This window comes from Anopheles gambiae, chromosome 3 (genome assembly GCF_943734735.2).
Source record: "Anopheles gambiae chromosome 3, idAnoGambNW_F1_1, whole genome shotgun sequence".
NCBI classification, from domain to species: domain Eukaryota; kingdom Metazoa; phylum Arthropoda; class Insecta; order Diptera; family Culicidae; genus Anopheles; species Anopheles gambiae.
The window spans coordinates 27761074-27783370 of NC_064602.1; the positions used below are offsets into that span (position 1 = coordinate 27761074).

The following is a 22297-nucleotide window of genomic DNA, read 5'->3' on the forward strand; positions in this document are numbered from 1 at the left end:
GGCGACTCATTCGTCATCATTTCGAATGGCTCCAACACTTCGTCCTAGGTATGTCATCATTTCGTCAATATAACGCTCCCCTTCCCATCGCTCCCATGGCTTTTGGAGTTTAGTTGTCCACTTGGGTTGGGGGGAAATTATGATCCTGGTAGCAGCTAGAACCAGCGCGTTTCTCTTCCTGCTCCCAAAACACTTTCGCGCTGGAATGAAATTAAATGCAAATTGAGCGATTGTGGGAGGAAAATCGGGGCAGCAAGAGGCTACAGTGAGGGTGGAATGGGTGGCAAAGGCTCCGTTCTCGGAGGACTTAATGCGTGGGGCTGTGTGTGGTAATGTGCAAACTGTGTCGTCATTCCGGGATAGGGTGGGTAGACTGATGTGAAGTATATTATCTCTAATCGATTAATAAGGTTGGCAATTTTTCGGTGCAACTGCGTTGCTCGAAATTGGTTTATTTCCTTCTATTTGTTCATTAACTAATGGATGTGGTATATTTGACCCATTCAATTTTAATTTAATTCATTGGATGTTGTAGGTCCTTGTGTTAGAAGTCGGATGAATGAGATGTACCGGATTAGAAAGGGCCTAACATAACGAAATGAAGTAATAAATTGGTACAGCATTTGCACCGATTTTAGTACCAAACGAAGATGGCAAAACGAATGCCAATGCAATATCCATGGAACGACCCAGTTGGGCAATGGTAAAGAGAAAGAACAGCAATTTAAGCATTCAAGTGAGTTAATGCAATAATCACAACCTTTAACATGGACATAGATCTTAATATGACATAGATTTAATGTTGATGCAGGGTCAAAATAACACAAACTAGAATTGAACGACCAGGATGGTGTAATGTTATAGCAATCCTTCCGTTCTACCAGTCGCCATGTTACCCACAACCACATTAAACCATTTCCTAAGTCGCCTTCCTTTTCTTGAAAGTCGATATAAGGGTACTTTTTAAAAGATTTTCAGCATACCTGAATTTATGATTTATCTAATCAATTAAAAAGAACTCTACTTTGTTGTAAAACTAAGTATTTTAATTAAAAACCTGTTGTCGACATTAAACTACAATAAAAGTCGACATCCAGTCCTGTTTGAAGTCAAATAACGGCCCCATACAATTCCATTTGATTTTGACACGTGTAATCGCGGCATGAGAATTGTCAAAACACGGTGCATGCACATTTCGTTGTTTTGTTTACATCATTATTTCGTGTAATCGGCTCAAAAATTTAATAACAGTAAGTATAATACATTTTTAGTAATAAATGATAACACTAAAAGAGTATCGATAATATCCAATGCCCCGGATAACATAACGAAAAATCAACATACAAACAAACAAATCCTCAAAAGACATTACCAACAAGAAATAGAGTTTTTTAGAAAAACAAACACAATTATTTACACGGATGGAAGCAGAACAGATGACGGTTGTGGTATAGGTATATACATCAAGCCACACAACAAAAATATGTACTGGAGTTACAAATATAAATTAAAAAACAACACACCCATTACCTCAGTAGAACTGACTGCAATAGATAAGGCACTACAAATAGCAGTGGAAAACAACATAATAAATCCTATACTATATACGGACAGTAAAGCGGCTTGCAGCATCATCAAAAGGGAACAATATAACAACAATATAGAGGAAAGTACATACAACATTATTAAAAACAGTTTAAAAATAAATGCACAAATCAGATGGTTACCGGGACATATCGATATCGAAGGTAATGAAAAGGCGGATGCCTTAGCAAAAAAAGGAGTGACGGCAGACAACATTATGGAAAACAAATTAAGAAAAAGTGACATCAAACTTATGTTTCAACAAAGAATGATTTTTGAAACGCAGGAATGGTACACAACGGAAATACAACATAAAGGGAAAAAATTCGCAGAATACCAGAAAGAATTCAAAAGAGATAACTGGCATAAAACGATAAATATCAATGCAAATGAAATAAAGACTATGAATCGGATACTAACAGGACATGACTTCTCCAAATACTGGCTAAAAATACTTAAAATAGAAGAAAATGATATATGCGATGTTTGCCAAGTACAGGAAACGGGCAAACACCAAATATTTCACTGTACAAAATACAACAATGAAAGACAGAAATATCCCAACATCCAAGAAGACCTATTTCGCAAACACTGGAAAAATAATGATGGAAAAATAATAAAGGAAATAATTAGATTCATACAAGACACAAAAATCTCCCTATAATGGAAAAAAAACCGCAAGTTTGAACAGCACACAAAAACATAGATAACATGATCATATGAACTTTGAAAGACAAATCATAAACACAACATAGAAATGTCAAAACCATCATCAAGTAAACAACACAAATACAACGGTACCAACATTGGAGAGGTATATGACTCAGGCAGTCGAAAACCTAAGAGCGGTACGTCTTTGAATGTGGCTTTATTAAGCATAGGCTTTATAAAACATAGAAGACTACATCCTGCTCCACAAAAGAAGAAGAAGAAGAAGATAATACATTTTTAGACGAAAGTACAAACCTTAAATCACTTAAATTTCCAAATTATTTTCCAGCCATGGCGTCTGCAGTGGCCGAGCCGGGCCGAATAGTTCCTACGGCAGAAGAGCAAGCGGAAGAGCGACGAAAATTTCGATACCGAGGTAACCACGGTGGAAAAAAAATCTACCAATGCACAAACCAAAGTAACCAGTGCTTTAAACTACTTTTCACCTTTTTTCTGAATCAACAAAATCAGCCGGTGCATTCCTAGCAGCGGTCGGTGCAACGTCAGCAGTAGCAGGATTCAGCAAAGCAATCATGTCGGCGAAAAAATCTGACCCAAAGTACTTCGACAAAGGGCTGCACGGTAGCTTAGCGCTGCACGAGGCCGGCACCAGCCTGGCGCTGCGAGCCCTCGGCTGGGGCACACTGTACGCCATCCTTGGCACCGGTACGATTTGCTTCGGAATATGGAAGCTGAGCGGCGCAAAGAATGTAAGTAAAGTGGGTGAAGGGAAACTCCCCTGTTAGTCCGGTAGTGTAATCCGATTTCTGTTTTCTTCCAGATGGAAGAGTTCCGGCAAGCGGTTGGCAGTGCTTTCCCTCGCGTCCCACGGAACGATCCACCGACCAGTCGGACCGAGTTCGAAGGATTGACCGATCTGATGCAGTACCTGTCAACGTGGGGCAAGGAGGAGAAAGCCGTTACTTCCCTAGCGACCACACAGCCTAGTCAGTAAGCCGGTCTTAGCAGGCAAGCAAGCGGGAAATCAGCCGCACACTGTTAATTTGAAGCCAAACATGTAAATATACACGCTTCTGGTAGTCAAATAATAATAAGAATACATTTATTTTGTGCGATATGATGATCCTTTAAATAATCAGTAAACAAAATGATTTCCTGGTAACAATCCGTAACAACAGCTCTGAGCTTCCTATGGCCGGCAGCATATGGCCACATGTTTCTAGCACCAATTTTGTCGCTTCCTCCCTCAGGCACACATCCCAACGGGGATAGGGAGGAAAGAACTCACAATTTTCTCTTAAAAACTCTCCAAAAGACAGCACCTTATAACAATAATAATCTTCTTTAGTTCCGCTTCTTTTTTTTTGGTCGCACGCTCACTTCAAAATCAAAAGGCTGTCCGATAACAGATCGTTTGTCCTGCGAATGGGAAAATAAATCAGAATTTTGTGCTATGACAGTGACAAATAACACGAAACAACTTACGTCATAATTAACGTTTCGTTGGCGGCTATTAGCTCATCCACGTTCGGACCTTCCTCCTCACGCTGGTGGCTCTCAATACTTCCGTTCGTAACGGTAGAAGGGAGTGGCGTCATTGGACCACCGAGCAGAAACTTTGGCGTGCCATTGCTGCTGGCGATGCTACTGCCAGCGATGCTACGAGTCTTGGCGGACGCAAACACGGGCACCATATCGTCAATATCGGCAATGCAGGGACCGTGTGGCGTGCCCCCGCCGTTCGACAGTGTTCCGTTAGTGGTCACGGCCTGACCGTTCGCATCAACGCTCGACAGCATCTTCCACACCTCGTCCTGATGCTCCAGCGTCAGGCGGGCCAGTTCGCGCTTGTACTTCTCCGTCAGCTCGACCACCTTTTCCAGCACCTTCTCAATCTCCTGCATCTCGTGCCGCACATCGAGCAGTTGTCTGTGGGAATAATATTGTATAATTGTCTAAAAAAAGCAAAGACTTTCCATCGCTTCTTCCAAGTCTTACCGTTGCAGCTCGAGAAAGCCGGCATCGCGCAACAGCACATCGCGCCGCTTGAGACACTCGTACACCGCCTGCGACATGTCCATGTGCGATTTTTCGTTGGTAATTTTCTCCAATATCCGTGCCCGCGTCTGCTCGTACCGGCCCTCGACGGTTTTCAGCCCGAAGTAGTCCTGCTGCTCGTACTCCTGCAGCAGCGCGTGGCGCAACGCGTCCCGGCTGCGCTTCAGCACCGACTCGTACCGCTTGCTGATCTTGTCCGCCATTTCCGCCAGCTTGCGCACGTTCGTCTCCACGCGCGAGCACTTTTCCTCCCACTGGTGGGAGGCGGTTTCGAACGAGGCGGACGGTATGCGCTGGAAAATGATAAAAATAGAAGAAAATTAGTGAATTGAGCGTGTTTCAGTGGTCTCGTACGCACCTTCCCAGCATTGAGTGCGTCCCGGGTATGGGAAACGGTAAGCTTGTGGTACTCCACACCCCCCACAATGCCGTACACCACTTTGTTCATGCGGCCAATCTCCTCCTTCCGCCGGGCAATGGCATCATTCAGCGTCAGCCCATAGTTCCGCACACCGTCCAGCAGCAGCACGTACAGCCGCTGCTCGTTCGCGATAAAGTAGTACGCGTTGGCAATGAACTGCCGCAGCATGTGCGGTTTCAGCTTGACTTTGATGTTCTGAAACACATCCGTAATACTTTTCGGTATGCGCGGTTTCAGATCCCGCTGGACGATGCTTTCCCGGCTGGCCCGGTGCGCCACGTACACCATCGGTTTGCCCGAGGACAGGTCGGCCAGGTACAGATCGTACGGGCGGGTATCGGACCCGACGCGCGGTTGCTTCTGTTCCAGCGGGAGTATAAACTCGATCTCGTCCACCGGTATGCCCGTGAGCTGATACACGTGCTCGCGTACCACTGCCATGCTTGTGTCCGGCGTCACCTCCAGATCGATCCAACGGCAATCGTGCAAGCTGAACAGCACCAAAATACGCTTGTCCAGTATTTGATCAAGCAGGGAGAATATCTTCAGCACCGTCGAACCACCCGGTCTGCTGTCCTCGGCAAACGTTACACTCTTTGGCGGTGTGTCTTCCGCCACCGTTGCACTGTACGGGACGTAGCCGCGCTGCTTCGGGTTCCACTCCAGCGCCAACATCAGCCAACGTTCCAGCTGCTTGCGCAAGCAGGTGGAAATATGGTTTTCCGCAAATATCTCCGTGTGGTAGGTGTAGTTTTCCCGATTGTCCTCCGTGATCGCAATGTCGGCCGATTTCTTCTGCTGCACGTGCATCATCCAGCGCGTGATCGGTGCGTGCGGTATAAAGGGCCGCACGCCCGTCACAATCTCGAACCCGATCACGCCCATCGACCAGTAGTCGACCGAGCAGTTGTATCGATCACAGTAGATGAGATCCGGCGCAATGTACTCCACCGTGCCGACCAGGCTTGCGTTGAGACTCTGCTTATCCAGCGCTTTGGCGTAACCGAGATCTGTTAGCTGGACAATATAGAGATACAAAAAACACCATTATTTTCCGCAAACCTTAAAATTACCCCATTCCGAACGCTAACACACACACCTTATAGATAAACCGATCCCCGTGCTGCTTCAGCACCAAATTTTCCGGCTTTATATCCCGGTGCGTTATTTTTAGACTGTGCAGGTACGCAATGGCACTACGCAGCGAGCGCAACACGTCCCGCACGTCCTGCTCCCGCAAGCCGGAACAGTTTTCCACCCGATTAAGTACGCGCCGCAGATCACCACCCTCACAGTACTCCATGCACAGCACCGGAAGCCCATTAGCGGAGCTGCGCAGCAGCTCCTCGATGAACGCCCGCGGCTGCACGTCCACCGTGCGCACGATGTGATCGTTCTGGACCGTTTCCGTCATCAGCTTTACCTCGTTGCGCCAGCGCTCGCAGTGCTTATCGGTTATTTCGCTCCTGTCCTGCAGAATGTGAAACTTCTTTATCGCTGCGAGAGAAAAAAAATAAGACAAAGAGGAAACAAAGTTCAGCGTGAATTAGTGGTTGCAAGGGAACGGCAGTCCCGTGATGACTTACCCACGGCCTGCTGCGTCTGTTTGTTCCTCCAGAGTGTGACCACACCGAACCCGCCATTGCCGAGCCTCTTCTCCCGGCACCACTCCCCGATCTGCGGTGGATCTTCGAAGGGTTTTATCATTTTATTGGCAAATTATCCAGCCGACAGGTAGCACTAGACACACGGGCGTTCCCGGCTGAAACATACACGCACACTGCTCACTGTGTTCTAATTTGCCGGAGGAATGCAGCCGCATTAGCTATATTTAACCTATACACCGTACATCCCCTTTTCACTGTCTACGGATCGGGCGGGCGATCTTGCGTTCGCGTTGCTGCAGCACACGAGTTTGCAGCGATTGTGAGCGGAAATGGTACACACTATCCTCAGACGAAGCTTTTTATTGCGTTCTATAAATAAAGCGAATGGTATTTTCCCCCTGTTTTCCGTACGAACAAAAAATGTCAACAAAACAACGATAGCGTCTTTGACAGCTGGTGCTGATCTTGTGAGGTGGTTAGACGAAACCGCACGGTGACAGTTGGAAAAGGGCATGTGCAATAATGGCGTTTTTTAATTGAAATCTCTTCTGTAATGCACTAATTTTTACATTATTTGAGATCATTCATTATTATTCTACTTGTTACATATAATCTGGCACGTTTTTGATAAAAAATAACATGATTTGCGGCAGCTCTTTTTGACGGCCAAAATGCCATGTTTATAGTACATTGTTGACAGCTTGACGTCTAAATGCAGCCCAATCCACCTAGCGGTATGATTCGATTTGTATTTATGAATTTACACTTCAAACAACGTTTAAAATCGACTACATGCATTCAATTTTCCAGTTTCTTATCCTAACCACAATAAAAAATCTGATTTTTCTAACCCCTCTACAAAACTACCACTTTAATTTCAAACTAACGGAAAGGAATGCCAAATTTTCAAACAAATTACAACACTTTTCCTCTCCCGGCAAAACAGTGATGGAATGTGTCGACCCCCTGTGTGTGTATGATGGCATCCGCGAGCGAAAGGGAAGCGCAACACAAGAACACCAAGCATCGCCGAGTGAAGAAAGAATCCGTACGCTGGCCCGGAAAGTGCCACAGCGGAACGCCTGGGCCCGTTGCTAGCACCACAGACTTGGCCACCGCCGTCGGGAATACAGTGTCCGTAGTGGAGAGGTGGTGCAAAAGTTCCTCTCGCCGTGGTTCTGGCGAAAAGCAAGTGCAAGTGCGGACTGTTGTGTGGATGAAGTGAATAATCTGTACACACACGGGCATCATCATTTCCTTTGCATCAAACGATAGAGTGTAGCCCCAGCAGCAGCAGTACAAGAAGCAAAAGATGTAGAAAAAAGCAACAGCAACAACAACACACGGGCAATAGTTGTGTCGATTCGTCACACTTGTCCCCGAAGGCAGGGTAAAAGATTCGTGTATTTTTTTTTAGTTTTTGGTGAAACACGGTGTGCGTTTTGTTGGGTAGGAAGGGTAGGGGTGTATGTTCATTAGCATCAAGCACCCGTTTTATTGGGAGAATTTAATGCTGAGCGGGTGTTGTGGTGTGCGTTTGGCTGTGTATGGTGTAGTGGTGATGATGCTGGAAGCTGTGGTGTGCTTTGATATGCCAGTTTGGTGACTAATAGAATGTCCGGTTAGCAGGCGGTGGGGCCGATAGACCGAAAAGAGTGAAGCAGACAGCAACAACAACAACAAAAACGCTCAAATCCCCTCCGCTCGCGGCATACTTTGGTCGCGTCGCAATATTACACACCAGAATCATCGGAATCGAGGCTTCATAAGATAAGATTTCATTGCCCCCCCAAAGCGGTGGGATAACATTGCTCCAACATCCTTCTCCCGTCTCTGTTCGTCTTCAATCATCCTCGGAAGCTCGCAGACAGAGGCCGCCGTCGTGACACGATGGCTTACATAAACGTCGCCGAATGGAGCACCGACATGGTGACGGACTGGTTGAAAGGTAAGCCAAGCGAAAATAAAATTAAAAAAAAGTAGAACGGGAAAAAACCGTCGAGATTAGCAGTTGGCAAAAACGAAACATGAAAAGGTGCAACTGACACCCTCTCCCTCCCTGACTGGCTGGCTGGTGGTCGCGTTCGATCATCAGGTTGGCTGTGCTTCTGGAACAGCAGGAACAGGAGGGGGAAGGGGCACGATCGGAAGTAACGCACCCCGCGCGTTTGCATACTTTTGCACGCGAAGGCACAACACATTCCTGCTTCACACCACCGTCTGCCCTGTGTCATCAGTTTTCAGCTCGCAAAATAATAAGGTCAGCAGCAGGGGTTCTGCCCTCCGCGATTAAGGTGGGTGCAGTTTTGCGCTTGAAATGCCATCATCCTTCGACCATTGGCCACACGCGGGATGATAAGGGGATTGGCACCGGTGGTTGCTTCATCCCGCGCACATGAAATCCTCCAGTGACCTTTCAGCTCTACAGGGTGTGTCCTCGGGAGCAGCAGCAACAGCAGCAACAGTAGCAGCAGCACCAAGGAACCAGGACGGAACGGAAGCAGCGCTCTAATTAGTGGAGCAACAACTGTCAACAGACCGCGCTTCACTCCGTGTAACGTGAACGCATCGTCTCAATTAATGATTTATGCAACTTTCATATGCTCCAAAACAGTCCACCATCTTCCACCATCCATCCCCAGGACGTTTAATTGCAATTATAATACAATGATGATGATGATTTTAATGGGTCATTTTTGTTTTTTTGTCTCTTCCTTAAAAAACCGCACACACACACACATGTAGGTCTGCACGACTCGATGTACCATTATGTGAAATCGTTCACCAACAATGGGGTCGGCGGAAAGCAGCTGCTCAATATACGGCCGTACGAGCTCGAGCAGCTCGGCATGCACGTGATCGGCCACCAGGAAATCGTGCTGGAAGCGGTGGAGAATCTTAAAAACTTTGTAAGTGTACCGGCCTGTGTCAACCGGCCAACTAGCTTTGGGACATGTTTTACAGGCATTGATAAGAGCAGGGAGTTCATTTTATGTTTCATTCTATGGTGATAAATGGTCCCGAAAGATGTTCTACTAAATTGAAGCTGAAATTGTCACACAATTAGTCAGTTGTGTGTTTTAACTACATGTCTGGTATTTGTTTATTAGGCATATTCTTTTAAAAGGCGTTAAAAGGCATTTTCTTTGCATTTGCACCCGTTTTGTTTTACTTTCCGTAATTGATATTAGCACAGCTTTCCACTCCCTACGTTTTATTATGATTGTTCTACCTGTGCCAACCGATAAATTATGAGCCGGAAAATAAAACAGAAAAGTGTTGGTGCTGCCAGAAGCAGTTCCCTTTTGTACGCTTGTAGCGTCATGTTCCGATACGAAAAGTTTTACAAAAATACGCCGCTTTTTTTAAAGAAAACATCACATTTTCATGTTTGTCACAGTTGTAACGCAACATCCTGTGTGTAAGGGTTGTTTTTGTGCAAGTTGTTTTTAAAAACAACTTAAATTTCTTACCTGAAGCCATCGTCTCGTTTCGAAGTGTTTAAATTACACCGACTTTAATTACTTTTTACCCCGGCAATAGTAAACAATGCCGGTAATTGTTTAATTGTGAAACGTTTTTTAAACTGGCATGCTTAAAGTAATTCGCTTGCTTTTAAGTTCCTTTAAACACATAGGGTATGGAAAACAGGAATGAAAAAAAATCCTTTTAAACAATTCTAAAGATTGATGTTCCGGTGTTCTACTTGGCCAGGTGTACCGTCTTTTTGGGTTTGACTTTATCATGCAAATCACCGTCCAACAAAAATTCAATTAGTACACAATTAAACCGTTATTAACTACACCTTAACTACGGACTCTCCAAAACCAATGACCCTTAGACTCGGACATCACTAAATCTCACACTCCAACCTTCACTTCCATAGGGCACCAACACGCCACACACGATCCCGCGAAAACCTTGGCTCTATTATTTCTCCTCGTTGGGAAAACACACACACACAGCGAACCATTTCGCGCCCCTCCGCTTTGCGCACATTTGTTGTGCCACTTCAAACGGCCGCGCACATGCTGCATTGTTGGGCATGCTGTTTGCGCTTGCATCCGCTGCATCGTGTTGCATCATGTTTTATCTTGTTGAGTCTCTTTTGTTGAGCCACTTGCCACTTGGAGTGGTGCGAGCAGCCTGTTTCTTTATTTTTTCCCCTTTTTTTGTTGTTGCTTCCAGCATTAGTCAGCAACAAGTTTTGCCATGCTGTGTGCGTATGTGTGTGCGTCTGCCTGACGATGGAACCGAGGGGACCTTTTTCCCCTCAAGGGCTGACAAAACATGTGCTGCACCGGCACCGAACCTTAGAACCGACCGCACACACGGTGGCCGCTTGTGTGCTTGTTCATTCTCGCTGCCCGGGCCCCGTTTCATTGCGCAACGCGTTTTGGAGCAGATAAAAACCGCAGAGAAACGTTCTTATGTACACAGCAACGGCAGCGAAGGCAGCAAGAAACGCCATGCCTCTTGTCCCTTCTTCCGCGTTCGTGCTCGTCGTGCCGTTTGCTGTGTGTGTGTGTCTTGTTTGCGTTCGAACCGTGCGACTTGCGCCATGCGATTTAGGCAACCGGATTGCTTATCGGGATTGCCCGGAAGTGGAGCTCACTTGTCCCCCGATGACATGGCAAACAAACAAATCGCTGATCGGATAATTTCTGGTGCTGTCAGTGCTGTCCCCGTTACAATACTGGTGACAAATCACGCAATGAGAGTAAACAAACTACTTCTAATGCGTTCTTCCCTATCTTTCTCTCTCTCTCTCCACACGCAGAACTACAACCTGGATAAGGAGAACCTACAGTTCCTGGCGCTGCACGTTGCAACGGCGGCCCATTCGCTGGGGAAGCAGCTGGAATTTTCCGACCAGGAAAAGCTGGAGACCGCGGTACTGAAAGATATTACGCGCACGATCACGCACCTGAAAGCGCTAATCGAATGGCTCGATCGGGCACCGTTTAGAGGTAATTATTTGCAGACGGAGCAACCAGCATCTCGGACCATTTCCCGCTGGGCGATCGCGAAATGTTTACATTTGCTAACACTACTTTTTTGTTTCGTTTGTTTGTTTGTTTGCGCACCCAACAGGTCAGAAGAAATTCGACGAATTGCGTAAACAGTGCATGCGGTTCGGGCTGGAGGTGGCTACCGTAGCGATGCGCGATCGGTTCTCCCTAATGCCAGTGCAAGCGGTAAGCCGGCGGACAAGGGGGGAACAACATCATCAGAGCGCAATCAATAAAATGCGCATTGCACAACACGCTAATTGGATGTAAACGCCACTCTCTCTTTCTCTCTCTCTCTCTCTCTTCCCCTTATTTGCAGATTCGTCAAAACGCCAAAAAGCTAGAAAGCATCGGAGAGTACATCATTAAAGATATTATGGATCCGATCATACTGCAGCCAGCCTCGCTGGATCTAGTGACGCTTAAGAAGCGCGAATCGGACCTAGGATTTCTGATAATGCGAAACTTCCACGGTGTGCACCGGTAAGTTAGCCTTGCGATTACCGGCTTTCCTCCTTTTGCTATCGCACAAAAGAAACCAAACTGCAGTGGCAATCAGTGCTGCAAAATGTCACTGTCAATGTCATAAAACAATCTGACTGAAACAAAATCCATGTCAGCGTCACGTACTCAATAGTGATAATCAGAGGTGATATTCAAAACGATTGGTGTGACCAATGCATGCTTCATGACATTTTTGCGACCTGCGCTTGGTCAGTGACTATGGCATGACTTTTTTTTACTATGATCAGTTTTGCAAAATGTCACTGACATAGTCATGACCAATTCGGGCTGAAACAAAATCACGTCAGTGTCACGAGCGCTGTGATGATCAGAGGAGAGACTCAAAAAGTTGTTGCGACCATCATATGCTTGGTGTCATTTTGGTGAGGCCAACTCTTGGTCAGCCACTTGGTTACAACATTTTCAACCGGTGATCATCACGATAGCCATGAGAGATATGCGGTGCTTACGAGTGGCTCCAAGAAACAAAATGAGCATGTTTTCTCGCCTTGTTTGACCCGATAGACTATCAAAGCAGACCGAACGAGAAAGCATGCTCATTTTACTTTGCTTGGGACCACACGCCAAGTATATTCCAAGAATGTTGTGATTATCACCGACAGAAAATGTCGTGACCAAATGAGTGACCAAGAGTTGGGTGCTAAACAAAATGTCACCAAGCTTGTGATTGATCCACTAACTGTTTGAGGCTCATCTCTGATCATCTCAGTTGTTTACGTGAGCTGATTTGAGCTTCGTTTCAGTCACATGTGTGTTTTGGTGACTGAAACAGTGGCATTTGGCAGCACTGTTCATAGCTAGAAATAAAATTATTATGTTTGCTCCGACATTAAGCTCAGCTTGTCAGTCAGAGTATCGCGTTGGACTCAAGCTCTTACATGTCGTGTTCGGCATGCCATGACGCACTCTCATTGAGTATCAGCAATGAGCATCAAGCCACCACGGATATGTTCATCGTTTTCGTTGGTACACATCTCGTGATGCTCATGACATTTTGCAGCACTGATGACGATAATTAGAAATGCATCCAAAGCTTCCCTAGTGTGCTCAAGCCCCCCTACGGGTTATTTTGACCCCCTTTGATGAAGGTTATTTTGACATCAGTTGAAAACAATGAACACAGCAGCTAACAAACTACTGTGATTCTTTCTTTCTAATTATCGCCCACAAAAAGAAACACAGAAGGAAAAAACACATTCTTTACTAATAACACTTTTGGCTCTTTTCTCCCCCTTTCCTTTCGTTCCATATGTTTTTTTTTTTTCGATGTCCTTTCAACAACACAACCGGCGACACACGGACGGCGGCAACGGCAACTCGGAACGAGCAGCATTACCGAAATAAAGTTCAACTCACCCGCCCACAACTCCGGCAAGGTCGAGGAGGGCGATGAGATAGTGCAGATCAACTACCAGACCGTGGTCGGCTGGGAGTACAAAAAGGTCGTGCAGCAGCTTCAGGAATCACCGCCAGGTAATAACGAGAGAGAGAGAGAGAGAGAGAGGGAGGGAGAGCGAGGGATCCTAGGACTTTTTTTCTGTGTGTGTTCTTTGCTGTTGGTTTTCCCCTGCCTTTCTACTCGAGCCGCTTTGCTGCTGTCCCTTTCCTTTGTCCGCTTTTCCGCTCTCATCCCGTTCAGCGCGGCTCGAGGTATTTATATTTATTATATCCTTGTCGGCCGTTGGGCCGGTCCGCACAAACCGCACGGGGGCGGCCACAACGGAGGCGTTCAATCATGCAGCAATCGATCGCCCAAATGAGCGGCAGCAGGCAAAAGCAAAAGCAAAAAAAGGCAGTAAGAGGATCGGAAAGAGGATTAAGCCACTCACAAGGGGATAATTATTGCATATTTTTCGTTGCTACAAACACTCTACGCACAACGATTTTCCCTTTTTGCTGATGCCGTTGATGTGTGTGTGTGTTTTGTTGTTTTGTTTTACTACTGCCTTTATGCTTGTTTTTTGTGGTTGTTACAATAATCGTTTCCCATGTTTCCCCCCGTTTTTTTTTTCCTACAGATGTCCTCTTGACGCTTAAAAAACGCCCCAAGCACATGAAAATCTACGGCCAGATCTACATCAAACCGTACCGGCTGCCGAGCAAGAAACGGTCACTGCCGTACCGGTGGGGTGAAAGTTTGCCCAGTCCACGGGCCATGGATACGTTCGCGCTACAGGACTTTACGCTGCCGCTCGAGCGCGTCCCGGAAAAGCACGTCCCGTCCGACAGCGAATCGGAGGGCAGCGACATCCTGACGGTGACGGACGCGAAGGAGGCGGAAAAGGAGATCCGCCTGTACCTGCCGAAACCGCGGGCGGTGCTGCAGCGGCGGCACACGCTGTCCAGCTTCAAGGATCTGGTCGGCGTGTCCTCCTGGCACGAGCCGCAGGGCGGCAAACCGTTGCCGTCGAGTGATCTGCAGAGCTTGCGCGATAAATCGGTATCGTTCGGGTTTGGGCTGGAAATGGCACCCCGACCGACGACCACCTGTCTCGGGCTGGGCGGCGGTAGTGCCGATGGGACGGGAGCGAACCACGGAGCGGTGCCGGCCAAGTGTAACAGCTTCGGGGGGCTGCAAAGCTCCCTGCCGGACATTGTGCCGCAGGAAACGGAAGCGGTGGCGCCACCGCCGAACGATCTTTCGATCGTGGGTGCTAGGCCGGGAAGTGGTGGTAGCATCGAGCATGGCGGAGATAGTGAGGCGTACAAGGCGGGCGTCTCGAAGGTGGTGAGGTTTGAGTCGAGCACCAAAGCCGACCAGTGCCATGTGGATACGCAGTACACGTGCCAGGTGGACAGCACGGTGCTAGAAACGTTCGAGCCGATACCGTACGTCGACGAGGATGTGCCGGCGACGGTCGTGCAGCCGCCACCGACGGTGACGGAGCGGGTGAAGCGGTTCGAATCGTTTGCATCCCGCACAACAACGACAGCGGCGACGGCAGCAACGATCGTTTCCGTTAATGGTCAGCATGGTGCAAGGTAAGAAAGGTTGTGCAATACAGCTATGATATTCAATTAAATATCCGTCTTTTCTTGTTGTTTTCCACCTATTAGCGACAACTCTGGCACGTCTAACAGTGCCCCGGGACAGACAGGATCAGGAACGGGATCGAAACCAATTCCCATGCAACGGCACCTCGCAAAAGAGCCGGAAGTCGCCGAAGCCATCAACACCGTCGTCGTTAACAGGGAAATGGTCAAGCGAGGGCGGTTGGACAAAAGCTACAGCACGCCCGCCTACGACGACGAGCATTCCGACGTTCCACCGGCGATCGAGCCACGCAAAGAGCATCTGCTGAAGGCACCGCCAGTGCCGCCGCCACGCCCAAAGCGTTCGCTCGACCCTGAAAAGCCCCCTGCAACACCGGCATCCGCTTCACAGCTTCCCGAACCAACCGCCGCCGCCGGGTTCGTCTCCTCCCTCAGCAACGCGCTCGACAGCCGTGAAGACAGCCCGAACAAATCCAAGCTAGCGAACGTGATCGACCTTAAACAAAACCGCACCCAACCGCCACTTCCCGCACCGGCAGTAACGCCACCGAAACCGGCCGAACGGACGGCAGTCCCGCCTGTGCCTGCCGCGCGACCGGACGCGAAACCGGCCGCCATCACGCCTCCCTCGAGCGAGCCCCCGACATCATCCCCAACGTCGTCGGCTACCGTGCCGAGCATCGTACCGCCGACGGACACCAGCACGGAGCTGCTAACGCCCAACAAAACGAAGAGCCTGACGCTGAAGAAGAAAAACTCGCTCCTGTCGAAGCGGCGCAACGTGTCGCTGAAAACGCTGTGCGTCAGCGACATCCAGGGCCACCTGTACCGGCGCACCAAGGACCGAAGCGGCATGTCGTACTGGGCCAAGCACTACTTCGTGCTGATCGAGACGACACTGTACGGCTTTCGCAGCAAGCAGTCGCCGAAAGCGAACAGCATGATCTTTCTGTCCGGCTTTACGATTTCGCTCGCCAAGGAGGTCCATTCCCGGCCGCACGCCTTCAAGGTGTACCATCCGCACAAAACGTTCTACTTTGCGGCCGAAACGCAGGACGCACTGGTGCAGTGGATGGAGTACATTAAGCAGGCCACGCTGAAGGGCGCCAGTACGGTGGTAGCGGGCGGCAGTACCGGTGGGGGCAGCTCATCGGCCGACCATCATCATAACGCCCGGGAGCTTTATTCCGAAACGGACAGCTCGGACGACGAGATCGGCATAATGGACAGCACGCAAAGTCTGCTTTGCACCCCTTCGCCCCAGCTGTCCGGTGCGGGTGGTGGCAGCGGGTCCCACGGAGGCTCCGACACCACACCGACCGGTTCCTCGTCCAAGCACGACCATCGGTACCACCTGAACTTTGGTTCGCTGAAAAAGCTAACCAAGCTCGGCTCGAGCGATGCAGGCCACCACGGGTCTTCTTCTGCTGGTTCCGCTGCTGCTGCTTCAGCAGCTGCTTCATCTACCGGCAGCGGCGGCAGCGGTACGGCCAGCGAGGGAAGCAAATTCTTCAGCTTCTTCTCCTCCCACCGCAGCGTGGAGAAAAGCAACTCGAGCGAGGTGCCGGTCCCGACGTCCAAGTTCAAGAGCTACCGGAAGGTGCCGGGTTCCGCCGGCGGGCTCCAGATCGGGACGGCCTCCGTGCCGCCGGAAACCGTGTCCACCGTAGTGAACGGCGTAACTATCCGGCACTTCAAGGGCGGAAGCTTCACCGGCAGCACCGTGTCGCTGCTGACCGCGCTCGAGCCGGGCGAGCTGGAATCGGTGCTGGCGGGGTACGATCAAAGCTTGGAACCGCCCACGCCACCGCCCCTGCCGCCACCGCCCGTGCCGCCGGTAAAGTTTCGGCTGCAGGGCCCGCCGACCATCATCGAGGCGGCCAAGCGGCTGAAGCGCACGCGCAAACGCATCTCGCCGTACAACTACATCCACGCGTCCAACCCGAACCTGGTCGAGTTCGACTTCCAAACGTCCAAAGCGATGGACTTTTCCGTGCCAAAGATACACGCCGGCAGCACGTGGGACAATGGGGCGCACACGCACGGCGGCAACCTGCAGTCGATGATCACGCTCAAGGATCTGATGCTGCAGAAGCAGGCGGAGGAGGCGCAGGACATGTACAACAAGCGCGTCTGCCTCGGCGTGGAAAAGCTGGACGATCGTAAGGCGCGGTTGGGTGGTGGTGGCGGCGGGATGAGTGGGGCGGAACAGTTTGCGTCGGGTCCAGGTGGTCCGGCTGGGGCGGGGCCGCCACCGCAGCCCGCCATCCCGGAGGAGGTGAACAAGATACAGCGCCGGCGGCTGCCGAACACGCCCGACTACGCACAAAGCTTCAAGCTGGACGATGCGGACATACTGTACACGCGCAGCAAGGAGGGCCAGAAGCTGCGCGACTTTGGCTACGAGATGATCTCCGGCGACGATCCGTTCGATCAGCGAAACAAGCCGATCCGCTCGACCGTCGGTGGTTCGACCGGTGCGTCGGTGCTGTCGTCTTCGGTGGCGGCGGGAGCGAACGGGAGTGGCGGTGGTAATGGAAACAATGGAACACATGCGAACGGAACGAGCACTGGTGGCGGTGGTGGTGGTTCGATAAAAAAGAAAACTTTCAACTGGATGAATTCCGAGCGTAAGGGTTCGAATGCGGGCGACACGACGATCCACGATGGCGCCGCTGCTGGTGGTTCCTATCCGATCGGGTCTGCATCCAGCTCGTCGTCATTGTTCGCTGCACCATCGGAGCATCATCGAACGGGGGGCGGTGGGCTGGTAGCCTCCCTCTCGCTGCGGGACAGCTTCAAGCGCAGCAAAAACAAAGCCGTCATTGCGCGGTTTGACAACATCAAGGCTAGCAGCGAGAAGCTGTTCCAGTTCAAGCAGTCCAGCGGGACGGGCGGAAGCAGCGGCAGCAACAACAACAACGACAAGGAATCGCTCAAAACGAAGCAGCTCGACAAGCCGGCCGCACCGGGCAGTGCGGTGAACGTGAATCTGAAGCACCAAGCAGCGGCAGCCAGCATTAGCGTCGGTGCGCTGGGCGGGAAGAAGAACAGCAACGAGCTGAATGCAACGCTGGACAAACACATCGCACTGCTGTTCCAGCAGCAGCAGCAGCCGGCGGCGGCTCCAGGAGCGGCGGCTGGTAAAGTTGTTGCCGCTTCGCACAGCGCATTGATCAAAAAGTCGAACACGTGCAACAGCTCGTCGGATTTTAAGGAAAACTCGGCCAAGCTTCAAAACATGCGCAAAAACTCGGCCCCCGAGCGTGGCGCAGCGGGTGGCGGAAGCGGTAGCAATGGTGGAACGTCCTACTTTACGAAGCTTAGCTTTGGGTCGACCAAAACGCCCAAGGAAAAGAAGCTGCTCGGTTCGCCCGGGCTGCATCGGGCGATCTTTGGGAAGAACCATCACCACCAGGGAAGCGACAGTCAGCCGACAGTGATCGATCACGAGGTGTTTTCACCGATATCCTACACCAAGGTAAGCTTCTGCCGCTTCGGAGCAATTAGAAACAATCAAAACATGCTGTTTATTAATGGGATTTATCCTATTTTTTAGGCACCAGCCGCTCTACCAACGGACGCGGGTGGTTCATCGTCGTCGAGCACCGCCGCAACAACACCAACCGGTACGGGGCCACCGGCCGTCGCGACTCCCGGCTCCTCGGCAGCGGTGCTAATACCGAGCTTCGGGCCTAATTTCCCGCCCGTCCCGCGCAGCTCGCCGGACTACCCGAACATGGAGTATCCGCCCGTGTTTGAGCCGGAAATGTATTCGCTGAGCGATCCGAACGCGAGCCTGACGTTGCTAAAGCGTCGCCAAAATCATCACCACCACCATCAGCCTCATTCGCATCATCCCCATCATCAACATCATCATCAGAAATGACGTCATGGAAAACGGCTCGCTACGGTACGGGAGCATGAAACCGGATGAGCGCATATGTTCGGTTCTTGGTGCTGTTTTTAGGACAGGTTGAAGAAAGGTTGTTGAGCGCGAAACCACTCTAAAAAGGGATGTGTAAGAGTTTAATTTTATTAAGATTGTAGTTGCGTAGAATAGTTTAAACAATTCTGCCATTTCTGTTGGTTCGAAACCAAAACCACACAAAAAAACGGTGCCGGTACGCCATTCGGATCAGCGCGGACGTCGTCTCTCCCCAGCACGGGTTGGGCAGTACGCGCGCGGTGGATGGTTCGCCCGTTGATTTAGGATTTCCCCGTAGCGCACAAACGCACATACACATACACAACAAGGCAAGGCCATTACGAAACGAACAAATATTTAAGCAACATTGATATTGTACGATAACATGATAGAGCAGAGCGGGCGGATGAAGGAAGTAAGGTATAGTTTTGTGTAAAGTCGATCGGAGCGTAAAGGGCGAAGGAAAAAGGTGAACAGGAATAGTAACAAAACAACAAACAATATTGTTCAAATGTGATTTTAGAACCTTATATGTGTAGGAATAATTTCGATGTTGATGCATAGCTATTCTATGGTGTCTCTAGAGACAGTCGCGCTTCCGCCGCGTTAGTAGCAGTGTCGTGTGCATTGGCCACACGTGCGCTTATGGTGCACACGCGGAAGCGGTTGTCCTTTATTTAAACAAAAACAACGCTAGTAGTGCACAACTGCACAAGCTCGTGCTCTACTAACTTATGAAGAAGCATCCATCGTTCTTATGGTTACAATTAGACTCAATTTTGTAGAAAAACAATGTGAAAGCTGTGGATAGAAAGTGAGCGATGTAGTAACGTGTGTAGTAATATTTAACAGAAAGCTGTGTTTTTTTGGAGATTGGTTTTAGCAAGGAACAGAAAAAATAACACCAAAAGTTAAAATTGTTTGCAAAATCGGCTCACACACGCACCACACACCCATGCTGTTTGTCAGGGTGTATGGTTTACAAAAGAAGGCAATTACACCAGATGAAACAATTCTGCAATGTATCGTACACACACGCACATTCCTATGCTGTTTGCAGATTGATGAGAGTATGCATATAACCTGTTAAAGTGTACCAATATACCACTAGTTCCTCCCTCACAGGCCAACATAGAGTTGCTAGTATTGATTATAGTAGTTGTGAATGTAGACAAAAACACGCCGCTAATTCCTGTGCGCTTGTTTCTCGCAGTGCATTTGGTTAGCGCCGGGGTTTCTTCCACTAAACACCGGGGACACACATAATAAATAGTGCCTTACGATTAAGAATAATACCAAGCATATTAATAATCATTCTTTTCATCCGATTATCGTTCTGCGTTTGTCAAAATAATTCTTGTTCTGGTTCTTTTGATAAACGTTTCATTAGTGCTCAATACCTGCCCAACGAGTGCGGCAAGGAAGCAAAACTAATTTAAATTAATTTCTGACTTCCGCAATGCTGCAGCTCTTGCAACGGCTGTTGAATTTGAATCATAAGTCTGTTACGGTCAAACTTTGACCACGAGCGGTTACTTCCCTTTCCCAGTGTGAGGTTTTAAAATGCAAAGAAAAACCTATAAAAGTGTGTGTAATTTATGACACTTTTACTATTGAAACTCGATATCTGCAACGTTTTATCAGTTAATATGTTACAATTACAAATACTTGATGAAATGGTATTAAAAATCATCCGAAATAATCAACCACAACTGTTCTACCACCTGTTCAGTTTCGTACAGCTCATGGTCGATGGTCAATCCGAACCATCCGGCTGAAAATCTCATATTCCATGTAATCTATTTCAAGCGAATATGTAGACCACCCAAGCGATCGAATAAATAAACGTTTGCCGTTTTGTTTTGTACGGAAAATGAGTCAAAAACCACAAAAAAACTATCATTAATTTCAGATCATTTCTGTTATACAAGTATCCCACCCGCCTTCTATAAACATCGCGGACAAGCTGTCAAAGCGACGGCGCACACACACCTTCGCCCTCCATACACTTTGTTCCAGCGTACGAGGGGAGAGCGAAGCAGCAGCAGCAGCAGAAAAAAACTCGCATAGCAAATTTCAATCCGCGCTGGGAAGGAGGAGACTTTTCTTTCGGGTCGGTCGGGTCTTAATTTTCACAATGTTCTCTCTGCACCGCCCAGCAGCAGCATAGTGTTGATAGCAGGTGTGTGCATGTGTGTTCATAGTGCGAACCGTGGTGGTTCTGTACAAGTGGTCCCTGCCGTGCGTGAATTATATTCCTCGGATCGAACTAGCGCGTTTGTGTGTGTGTGTGTGTATGTGTGTATTTATTGTGGTTTTATCCCCGCGGAGTTGAGAAAAAGTCTGACACGACAGCCGCTCCCGTGCCGTGCGGTGGGACTGTGGGGGGGGGGGGGGGGGGGGTGTTCTCGGAATTCGGTGCAGTTTCACTGTTCGTGACGGGGCTGGGTCATCGATCAGCTTCCGACTATCCAGTGGCAGGCGCGTTATGATCGAAGGTTTCGGATTCTGCGAGCGGCAGGGTCTGTGCGGTGCGTGTAACATTCCGCGTGTGTGTATGTGTGTCCGGGATTGATAACCATAGAAAGCTTCCGCCCCGTTTTTTTTCTTTCGTTGGTCGATGGAGATGGAAAGAAATTGACCATGTGCGTGTGTGTGTGTGTATGTGCATGACAATCGGCGCTGTGCTGTGTGCGTCCGCACAATGTCAAGCATAACACACATATCCATCCCGTCGTGCAGTGATTGTGGGAAAAAGAAACACCCTACCCCTGTATATCCACCCTTTTTGGGCAAATGGGCAAATTGCTATCACAATTAGCCAAATTCGCCACCCGACTACACACAACCCCACCCGATTATTGCTCCGTTGCTTCGCCGTGTATGTATGTTGCTGGTTGCTGCTGCTGTGGCGATCTCTCGCCGTCGTGATTCATTCCATCACTGTGTATGTGTGTGTGTGTGTATAATGCGTGCCTTTAGTAGGACAGCATTGGAGGAGTAGAAGGGAGGGGACAGCATCAGCACCAACAAGAGCGAATCGAGGCCAGCATAATTTGCAACCTGTGCCCGTCACTGTCACTGTCTGTCGTCACAAGCTCTCTGGACTTCTGAATGGTAATCGGCACTGGACTCTGACGAATGCACGAGTCAGCGATGCTGCGCCCGCTCACGCGTACCTATAATGGAAAAAGGGGGAATTTCCCACTATTGAAAGGGAGGAAAAGCGCGTTAGGCGTGTCTCATAACGCCCCAAGAGGCCGCACTGTCCGTCCAATCACCAGTCCAAGCAGTTTTGCGAGTGCACTTGCCTCTGTTGCCCACCCAATTGTGAGTGTGCATGTGTGTGTGTGTGTGTGTCTATGTTCCACACGTCGTCCTCTTGTCGCCGCGTTTCATGTAACGCGCACACAATCACACACACACACATGCACAGACGCGCTTGCAAGCGGCAGGTGAAGGTGGAAAATATCGAGCGGAAAACTTATTGATTTCC

General features: G+C 49.1%; 4 protein-coding genes across 32 annotated transcripts in view; 3 read left to right on the forward strand and 1 right to left on the reverse strand.

The window, feature by feature from the left end:
* LOC1280122 (transmembrane protein 242) overlaps positions 1-3353 on the forward strand; it is a 145905-nt gene extending 142552 nt beyond the window's left edge. Inside the window, exons 1-4 of one of the 3 annotated variants that reach the window (XM_061654836.1) lie at positions 1149-1250; positions 2585-2671; positions 2767-3005; positions 3077-3353. In XM_061654836.1, coding sequence (XP_061510820.1) covers positions 2587-2671; positions 2767-3005; positions 3077-3250 — 498 coding nt within the window. In that variant the 5' untranslated portion in view covers positions 1149-1250; positions 2585-2586 and the 3' untranslated portion in view covers positions 3251-3353. Of the gene's footprint in view, positions 1-1148; positions 1251-1725; positions 2433-2584; positions 2672-2766; positions 3006-3076 lie in introns of those variants that run through there. The other 2 variants (XM_061654835.1, XM_061654837.1) reach the window with 2 other exon arrangements.
* On the reverse strand, positions 3331-7201 carry LOC3291915 (inhibitor of nuclear factor kappa-B kinase subunit beta). Its single transcript, XM_061654829.1, has 6 exons — positions 6322-7201; positions 5835-6232; positions 4673-5752; positions 4255-4607; positions 3742-4185; positions 3331-3675 (listed from the first exon to the last, which is right to left on the reverse strand). The coding sequence occupies exons 1-6, from the start codon at positions 6440-6442 to the stop codon at positions 3633-3635; spliced, it is 2439 nt and encodes an 812-aa protein (XP_061510813.1). The 5' UTR covers positions 6443-7201; the 3' UTR covers positions 3331-3632.
* A 955-nt stretch (positions 7202-8156) lies between these two features.
* Positions 8157-20094, forward strand: LOC1280124 (uncharacterized). Its single transcript, XM_061654811.1, has 9 exons — positions 8157-8290; positions 9088-9251; positions 11123-11312; positions 11437-11540; positions 11674-11837; positions 13210-13352; positions 13898-14861; positions 14937-18354; positions 18433-20094. The coding sequence occupies exons 1-9, from the start codon at positions 8233-8235 to the stop codon at positions 18760-18762; spliced, it is 5535 nt and encodes a 1844-aa protein (XP_061510795.1). The 5' UTR covers positions 8157-8232; the 3' UTR covers positions 18763-20094.
* A 705-nt stretch (positions 20095-20799) lies between these two features.
* LOC1280126 (phosphatidylinositol 4-phosphate 5-kinase type-1 alpha) overlaps positions 20800-22297 on the forward strand; it is a 46020-nt gene continuing 44522 nt past the window's right edge. For 4 of the 27 annotated variants that reach the window (XM_061661574.1, XM_061661568.1, XM_061661557.1 and 1 more), the window contains exon 1: positions 20810-20983. The gene's annotated coding sequence lies outside the window, so the exon portion shown is untranslated. Of the gene's footprint in view, positions 21096-21159; positions 21357-22297 lie in introns of those variants that run through there. The other 23 variants (XM_061661546.1, XM_061661556.1, XM_061661555.1 and 20 more) reach the window with 17 other exon arrangements.